Source organism: Perkinsus marinus (assembly GCF_000006405.1).
Source record: "Perkinsus marinus ATCC 50983 genomic scaffold scf_1104296952338, whole genome shotgun sequence".
NCBI lineage: Eukaryota > Perkinsozoa > Perkinsida > Perkinsidae > Perkinsus > Perkinsus marinus.
Genome location: NW_003208895.1, coordinates 68,154 through 77,226, shown reverse-complemented (window position 1 = coordinate 77,226; position 9,073 = coordinate 68,154). Strand labels below are relative to the sequence as shown.

Sequence of the window (9,073 nt, the reverse complement as noted above, 5' to 3'; positions counted from 1 at the left end):
ATAGATGGTAGATATCGGCGGCGGACTCCAGGAAATCCTCGATCTGCTTAACCCCTGTAAATGTGAGATTGCGTAACTTCTCCTCGTAGGTCTCCTTCAACACTGATCTGCGGCAATACCTCGTCAGAAGGACATTGCGGACCAAATTCCAATCCTGTGAGTGGGTACGTGACGCTACAGTGGCCTTCTTATGGACCGGTCGGACATTACTCAGAGAGGAAAGGAATTTGGTCATGACAGATACTTTGACCTCCTCGTGCACTAGCAAATGTCCTTGCTGGTGATACTCAGCGGCTCCTGCTTCAACGAAGGTGTGTTCAATAGCATGATAGTGCGATTGGAGATCTGTTGCTTCACAGAGTTGAGGCAGACATAACTTAGTCACTGTCGCTGCCGGGCATCGTGAGGAGCGTGACTTCGGAGTGGTATACACCTCATGCTCCTCCTCCTCGGACCGTGGAGAGAGTCGACTGAAACCTTCCTTCCGTGATATCTCGCTGACGGATCGGTCAGCCAGGGCCTCAAGTTCAGCAATACGGGCCTCGAGGCTACCTATCTTAGAAAGATTACTGGCCTCCTTGGACGCGAGGTCGCTCATAAGCTGCTGAGTATCATCCTTCTCGTCGGAGATGATGTTGTTGAGAGCCTCGCGAGTATCCCGGAGGGAACGGCGCGTAGCGGCCAACTCTCTACGGGCTTCAGAGAGCTCAGCGAGCTCCTCAGGTGTCGCCATATTAACAACGAGTAGACAAGTTTACGGTTGTGAAACTGAGATTGAGCGTATCAATGTCATTTAATATAATGGCTCAGGGAAAAAACACCATCAATTGCGGGGCACGCACGTACACAGGACTGCACGCACGAACAAAGCAAGACCGGGCTCGTCAATCCTCAATAATTGCTGTAGAAAGGATGGAAATGAAATCTCATTTTATCGAGTCGTGAAATTTTTTTATAAAGCTGCTGTAGTTTTTTCTAATAATGTTTCGATGCCGACAATGTGTTGAAGATCCCTTTGGTGCTATCTTCGGCACTCATGGGAACCGACACAGAGGGAGGTAGTAATATTATGGGGAAAGGGGGAGTGGACTGATCATATGGGAGTTCATTTTAAATTTCAAACCCGAATTCATGTTCGTAATTGTTTTTAATTCGACATGTCCGGTCGATTTCGATTTGCGCGAGGATTGATATTCTTGGAAATTGGAGCCGGAAAGAGTTTATGTTAATCTTCATCGACAAAAGTGGTGTTGTGATGGTATTAATTATATCATCCTTGATATCAATATTATATTCTGAATGCCCATTGGAATTTCAGTGAACCTGTTTCACAACCCGTTTTACGCGAAGTGGTGTAATACTCTGTGAAAAACGCGATATTCAGTAGTCGTGAAATATATTTTCCGTATCACTAGGGTGGAATTCCGTTATAGAGTTATCAGCAGCATCTTAACATCAACTACACTGAGATTAATAGTAATATGGAGGTTCATAGTAGATGCGTTGAACACTTGATGTTGAATACATGAATAAATGTACTCGAATGGTGGTAATACATTTTATTTGTCTATTTGTATGGAAATGGTATTGGGATGAATATTATGGGATTTCTATTTTCCGGGGAAAAAGAAGGTAAATAAAAGGAGATTATGTGCAGGAAATCTACAGAAAAAATACAAGATTTTTTTTTGGGAAAAAAGGAAAATTTTTGCGAGTTTTTTGGTTTTTATGGAAAAGTTAATTATTTCAGACGGAGTCGGGGGCATCTCCGAAACGCTGAGGAGAATCTCGGAGGGTATCGCCCTCGACAAGGAGCAGAGCTCGACGATTTAGTAAAGTAGTAGTTTTGGGAAGCGTGGTAGTGGTTGACACTAATACAAATAATCAAATGCATCATATTGGTAGAATATAAATTATGTAATGGAGTTTCACCCGTGATATGAAGTTGTGGTGAAAACATATTTCACGACTACTGTGTAGCGCGAATATCGCATTTTCCACAGAGTATTACATGACTTCACGTGAAACGGGTTGTGAAACTCCAATAGAATTATCATTGTGGTAGACATCTTAGGGGGGAGAACCCAGAGGAGACGTATATGTGTAGTCGAAAGTCATATGTGTGCACTAAAATGAGGTGATTGAACAAGTTGGAACATTGTCTGTTTATGATATCCGGTGTGGGAAAATATGCATATGGTTAACTTCGTTGGTGACAACATGGGAATTTTGAAAAAATTTCAGGAAAATTTTTGTTTGTTTTTGTACACTCTTCAACGTGTATAATTCCTCATAATGTAGTGAGGAAACTCTCGGAAAAGCGGATATATACGCAACACTGATCTTTATAGCGGCTTTCAAGCGTGATGTGTTTTTACTAGTGTTTCTCATATCACGGGTGAAACTCCGTTCGACTACACCGAATTTTATCAAAATAATTATTTCTTTCGCGCGCCACGAAATTGGCGGATCTCAGGCGTTGGAGTGAACATGTGCATCCGCGTGCACGTGACATGTTTAAAAGTGAAGATAAAGTTGCCGAAGTGTTGCGAACAATAGGAGGAAATGTTGATAGAAATTCGGATCCGATATTGGTAAATCGATTACCAGGGCGCGCGCTAATCGCATTGAGGTGTAGGGTGGGAGTAGTTGTGTGTATTGGTATGGGGAGGCGGGTCGAGACGAGAAATCTGTGGAACAAGCGGTGATACGATTTGTGAAACCGGGAGAGGTAGAAATGACGGGTGTGGGTTTCGATCCGGGGACCTCTCGGATGGTGTTAGGAGGAGACGAGCGAAACGTTTGTGAATCGACTGTTGGCGTTTATGTTTGCCAATACGAAGAGTTTTGAACGACTTTTGATGTTGCCGAAAGTGGCATTCAAAATGGTGAGTAAGAGTTGGAGAATTTCTGGTATGGGGTATAATTATGTTGTTTTAATTAGGCAGTAAAAATTCGTTAGTTACGTTTCCACGAAAAACATGCCGCAAATTGTTATTACAATCGTTTCAACCGTGTAGATTCTGGTAGTGTGTTGGTGTCCTCTTCAGACTTGTAATGATCAGCTATGCGTGAATATAAAGCATATATCGGCTGAGGGGTGAGTGCGAATAGCGCTCGCCTTGATGATCGATTATGAATGTGAGGTAATCTCACTGCTGATATATTGGCATGTAATGAGCAGTCGTGGGGAGTTGGTTTAGTGTTGTGGTTGAGTTTATTCAATATGCGGAGGGCGTGACACTCTCGCATTCCTCCTACCTCTGCCATAATAAATCGATGCACTTCTACGGACGTCTCTCGTTCGCTGGGACGCAAAATGTGGAACAGCTGAGGTACGGCGGTCAGCTAGTGCTATACTGGGACGCAACGTAAGCCTACAAGAGGAAAAATGGGGGTGTAATGAACAACTGTGATCTACCTGGTTATGGCTGATGGGCGAGCGAAATCGCCTCGGCGTGCAGCTACAGCTTGACAGGCCATCCACAGTCTACTGACTCAGCTACTGTTGTCACGACCATTGGCGCCCTGAAGTTCAGGGCCTGAACGATGGCAAATTCCAGGAGGCAAACTGGATTGATATTGCTGAGATCCGAGTCCTCCCATCGCTCGCGGTTAGAGGCTCGTTATCGGCTGCAATTTCTGACCCATTTCTTGTCCCAGCAGGTCAATTTTGGTCCTCGACAGAATGAGTGCCTTGGCGCCTATAGTTAAAGTCGAGCCCTTGCAATGCCCAAGTCAATCCAACACTCGACAAACTATTTGCCGACCACCCTAATTCTGTCGCTACTGCGACCAATCTCACGTGGAATTCTCGGTAAGGATCTGTTAAGTATATTATTATCGTTTTGAGGCCAGACATGTTCGAGAGTGGCATATGGGAAACCTTCAAGAATACTCTGGGCGAAATACACCAAGAGCTCCCGTTAAGATTCTGGATCTGAGTAGTCATCATTCGGCGGTGATCCCGGTCAGTGGTGCTACAACCATCGATTCCAACATCTAAGAGCGGGCCAGCACGTTCTGCCATTTCTGGATGGCGGGTGAGACCGTACACCTCAGATAGGAGGTTCGACGACATCACCCTCCTCCCAGCAGGCCTTGCCTGAAGCTTTCTGAAGTTCTCATCAGACCAAAAGCGACTGGATTGGTTTTTGCAGGATAGATTTCTCGATCTTGTGAGACGAGAACAAACTCCGCCTCTGCAGATTGTCATAACCTCAGGGTCCCGTCCTCCGAACACATCAGCTCCGCATCCACCCCGACAAGCTCCCCCGCCAGCCTGGATCGGTCAGCGACTGCATCAGGTCGATCGTGGCCATCTACGTACAATGTCTTTGTTGACGTGGTCAATTCATTGGGCAAGTTCAAAGTTCGACTGAAATGTAGGCGGGAATGGGATATGGGGACGATACCTGAGTGTTCACCCTGCCCTACCCACCCGTTAAAAGGTTGCGGGGGAGGCGCAATGCAGACTTCTTATGTATATGGGATGTTAAGAGAATGCACTGCTCTGATAGAGTGGTTTGCCACAGTTTGTGATTCTTAAGTACCCTTTGTTGTGCGTAGTCGTGTGCGCACAGTATCTTGCGCAGTACTGATCGATTATCCATAGCTGTTCGGTATTGCACGCACGCACAGGTGGTACATATGTTATACCCCACTCTAAGTGGACTAGCGTTGCTAGTGAGCTTGACGGTACACACATTGCTACATCTGGTGCCCAGACCCAGGACCAACATGCCGTTCAAGCTCGAATCTGTATTGGAACCCTATTCTGGTGGTGAAAACGACTTCGCTCTTTGGCTGCAGGAGTTCGAGACGGTGGCCGAGGCTTCTAAGTGGACTATTAAGCAAAAGTCACAATATATCGTACTTTTTATGAAGGGCTCGGCCAAAGAGATCGCTAGGCAAGCCCTGGAGGAAGTTGAGGGCGATCCAGCTGGTGCCTATGCTCATGTGGTTAGGGCCCTGGATAGAGCGTACTCGCTCAAAACTCACGAGGCGTGGAAGCGTCTGACTCGCCGTGAGTGGCACAAGGAAGATAGTGTTGATGGTGTATTAGCTGAATTCCGCCGCTACCTTAGAGTGCTAGGGGTTACTACCACAGTGGCTGCTGAGAACATCCTTCGTGAAAGCCTGATTGCCACCCTGCCCGAAGACGTGCAGAAGGCCATCCGGGTGTTCGAGGAGGATGGGCGCCAGTTGCCTTTGGCTGATGTTGTTGCTAAGGCTCGAGCTCAGCTGAAGACTTACTCTGGTGAGAAGAAGCTTGCTGCGGGTGCTGTCACTGGTGGTCAATACTGTTATATCTGTAAGGCAACCGGCCATATTGCTGCAGAGTGTCGAGAGCGCGGAGCGACACGTCCTACCTCGAAGCCCAAAGGCAAGGGAAAGGGCAAAGGACCCCGATGCTATGCTTGTCAAAGTATGGTCACATTGCAAGGATTGCAAAACAACAGAGCAAGGCCGGTGCTGCTATTGAGAAGGATTTTGTGCAGCAGAGCAGCCGATGGGCGGGGTTGTTCTGCATATGTAAAACGCCCACACTTACTCTGTAAGTTCAACGGTCATGAACATGCCGTTGATGTTGACACAGGGGCTGACTATTCATTAGTATCATCCAAGTTTGTTTCATCTTTGGGTCTTACAGTTCATCACGAGGTTTCCCCTGTACGGCTCAAAATGATGGATGCGGTTGGTGTCCTAACGACAACAGGTCAGGTGGATCTTCCGGTTATGTATCTAGCTAAAGATGGATGGGTTAAGGTGGTTCATACTTGTTATGTTGTTGATAAAATGGTATTTGGGTCTCTAGTACTGGGAGCTGATTTTGCGTCTCTCTACTGCCAGGGTATGACCTGGGATGAAGGTGGCCGCATAGCGGTCACTGCTGCCGCTGCTCGTGGCATCGACGAAGATGTACAGGCGTACAACTTGCCAGACATTCCAGGAGTACGCGTGCTAGAATACCCAAATGGCACCGTTGAGATTATCAGCATCGACTTTGTACTCTCTAAACGTTCCGATGAACCACAGTTTACTTGCCGATGGATATGGCGTGGAGGTGACCCTCCTGGTACGTTCTACAAGGCTAACAGAGGTGACTACAACCCGAAACTCACCGCACAAGAGGAGCTTAACTTGCGTGCTGAGACTGATAAGTTAATAACTAACGGCTGGGTGAAACCTTATGCTGGCAGGGTTCGTAATATTCTCCCATGGGTACTAGTGGCTCAACCCCATAAGCCTTCTACTCCACTCCGTATGTGCTTAGATTTTAGAGCTCTCAATAAGCACCTGGTGAGTGAGCCAGTACGGGACATCGTAAACTGTGTTGATACCTTACATCAGTGGCGTTCGGTTCGGCGTGGTTATACTCTCGATGTCATTAAATGCTATTATTGTATACGCATGTGTGAGAGTCTGTGGCCATATCTGTGTGTCATGATTAACGGTGAGATCTTCACCATGGTGGTTATGGGATTCGGAGTATGTATTGCGCCGAAGGTAGCCACGTCGGCCATCAGATGGTTGCTGATGAAAGTCCCCTACCCAATTTCATCATACCTCGACGATGTGGTCATCGAGGAGTCTGACCCTAATGTGGTTATCGCTGTGAATCAAAATGGACAGCTTCTCGAAGATCCACCATGTGTGACGGCTGTTCGAGACGCATTGGGTAATGGGCGTATGTATTGCAAGCCCACGATTATCATTGGGGCTAATAACAGTCGTGTGCTTGGGCTGAGTCTCCATAACGATGGTGGTGAGATATCATGGGCTCGTAGAGAGGATCTGTCTCTAGAGATCAATCTTGATGGAGATGAGGTGGTTACCAAAAGAGAACTGGCTGGTTGGTGTGGTAAGTTGACTGCCTTGGTCCCAGTAGCAAGCTGGTTACGACCTCATGTAAGTATGCTATTACGAGTGATCAGTGCTTTAGCTTGGGATAAACCGGTGGATGCGGTTTACCTGGATCTTGCTCACTATATTCAACAGAAGTTCAACTCTGAAGGGGATCCAGCTCGCGGCATATGGTACTGTCCCCGCCCAAGTGATGCCAAGGCATGGCATATTCATGCTGATGCGAGTTCAGTGGCTATGGGAGCTACTCTTTCCTACGAGCGTGACGATGGAAAGATCGTGCTTGTCCGTGATGCTGCTTGGCTACTAGATCGGCGTGGTGTTCTGCGGCACATTAATGTGACTGAACTGTGTGCCGCAACCCGAGCATTAGCTTGGGCAGCCCCGTTTATCGCGGGAGCGGTTTATCTACATGTTGATAATGAATGCGTTAGGAGTTGGATAGAGCGTTATCAAAGTGGCCAAACGGTGAAACGTGGAGGCTTATCGACTACCATTGTAGGCCGTCGTCTTCAAGCCATTGTTGATATCACTGAGCCGTTCAAGTCCTTCACTGTATGCCGTGTTGCATCTGATCAAAATCCTAGTGATATCCTAAGTAGATTAGACAGTAAATATACCTCTCTTATCGACTCTATTTGCTATGATAATAATAGCATGGATATTGAGGCCGACCTGTCATTGTGCGCTGGTGCTGCCATCAATGAGCCTTTGTTGAACGATGAGATGTTCTTGAACCTAGGTGAAGTCGTTGAAGGGCAATATGATGATGATGAGCTGTTCAAGGCCAGGCGGGCCTTGAAACATGGTCGGTTGTTACCTGAAGATGTTGAGCTAGACTTACAACAAGTCTACCGAGAACTCGAGATCGATGAGTATGACATCCTACGGCGGCGGTACATTGCTCCATACCAGGGTAAGGAAGTATGTGTTCCTGTTATTCCCGAGGGTATGAGAGTAGAGCTCATTCATTCAGTACATGGATTGTTGTGCCATGTGGGCCAGCGGCGAACCTTTGAGGCTATTACTAGTATAGCGTGGTTTCCTGGTATCATTGACCAAACCGCCGCGTGGTTGCAGAAATGTGATATCTGCAACAGGCGTACTCAGCCACTCATCATCAAACATGATATAAGTCTATTCAGCTCATCTGTCCTCTCTGAAGCTGAGCCATTCTCGGTTGTGAGTGCTGATATTGTTTACTTGCCCAAGGCGTACCTGAGTCAACAATGCGCTGTCTGTCGGTTTGCCTGTCTCATCGAGCTGGAGGGCGAGGACGCTGATCATATTCGTGATGCGTTTGAGGCATCCTGGCGGATTCTTGGCAAAAGACCGAAGATTCTACTGACCGACAACCAGACCGGTTTTCTGAGTTGTGACTTACCTGGAGTGTCCCGTGTCTTTACGGCGCCTAGGTCAAGTCAGTCGAACGGTATGGTGGAGTCTCTGCACCGCACGGTGCGTATGTGGACAAGGTCGGTCATGGCGGATGACAATGAGCTCGATATCGCGTCGGCGGTTGCCAAGGTCATGAGAGCTTACAATAACACGGTCCACAGTGTTACCCAGCGTATTCCTGCTGAGATGATGAAACTCGAGTCTACCGACGTTGAATGGCAGCGATTGATTGCCAAGTGCGTCGCTGATGCTGAGAGAAAGCTCGAGTCGTGTACATATCATGAATTATTCCCTGGCGCCATAGTGAGGATGCGTCAAGTGAATAAGTATGATAAGATTATTACTAAGACTATGGATATGCCATTCAGCGAGAAGCGATGGAGAGTCCTGGGATTCATCAGCAGCTCGCGTGGTTTGGTGACGACTTCTCCTAACGATGATTACGGCCTATTTCGAAAGGCTAAGATTATTTGTGATAAAGAAGTCAAAGTTGTCCATGTTTCGAGACTGACTCACTGCAAGCCTGGTGAAGTTGATGTGCAGGACCTGAGGCGAGCCATGCGCCGCATGACTCGTGATAGTCCGCAGTGAGTACGTGATAGCTGGTTTGTCCTAGTTATTCGCTTAATTTTATAGTTCTTCATTCTGTGGCAGGAGGGCGAATGCTCTGATAGAGTGGTTTGCCACAGTTTGTGATTCTTAAGTACCCTTTGTTGTGCGTAGTCGTGTGCGCACAGTATCTTGCGCAGTACTGATCGATTATCCATAGCTGTTCGGTATTGCACGCACGCACAGGTGGTACATATGT

The 9,073-nt window shown here is 47.1% G+C and overlaps 4 protein-coding genes across 4 annotated transcripts; 3 read left to right on the top strand and 1 right to left on the bottom strand.

Moving 5' to 3' along the window:
* Positions 1-570: 570 nt before the first annotated feature.
* On the bottom strand, positions 571-733 carry Pmar_PMAR023992 (hypothetical protein; the record flags this gene model as incomplete). Its single annotated transcript, XM_002776991.1, has 1 exon — positions 571-733. A coding segment is annotated over one exon (163 nt), but the record flags the coding sequence as incomplete, so codon positions are not given.
* A 248-nt stretch (positions 734-981) lies between these two features.
* Pmar_PMAR023991 (hypothetical protein) lies at positions 982-2,488 on the top strand (the record flags this gene model as incomplete). The annotated part of the gene is made up of 3 exons (XM_002776990.1): positions 982-1,058; positions 1,751-1,832; positions 2,477-2,488. 3 exons carry the CDS (start codon positions 982-984, stop codon positions 2,486-2,488), a joined length of 171 nt encoding a protein of 56 aa, XP_002777036.1.
* A 161-nt stretch (positions 2,489-2,649) lies between these two features.
* Pmar_PMAR023990 (conserved hypothetical protein) lies at positions 2,650-3,100 on the top strand (the record flags this gene model as incomplete). The annotated part of the gene is made up of 3 exons (XM_002776989.1): positions 2,650-2,731; positions 2,784-2,888; positions 3,051-3,100. Coding segments are annotated over 3 exons (237 nt in total), but the record flags the coding sequence as incomplete, so codon positions are not given.
* Positions 3,101-4,740: 1,640 nt separating this feature from the next.
* Pmar_PMAR023989 (gag/pol/env polyprotein, putative) lies at positions 4,741-8,856 on the top strand (the record flags this gene model as incomplete). Its single annotated transcript, XM_002776988.1, has 1 exon — positions 4,741-8,856. The coding sequence occupies one exon, from the start codon at positions 4,741-4,743 to the stop codon at positions 8,854-8,856; it is 4,116 nt and encodes a 1,371-aa protein (XP_002777034.1).
* Between the last annotated feature and the right edge of the window lie 217 nt (positions 8,857-9,073).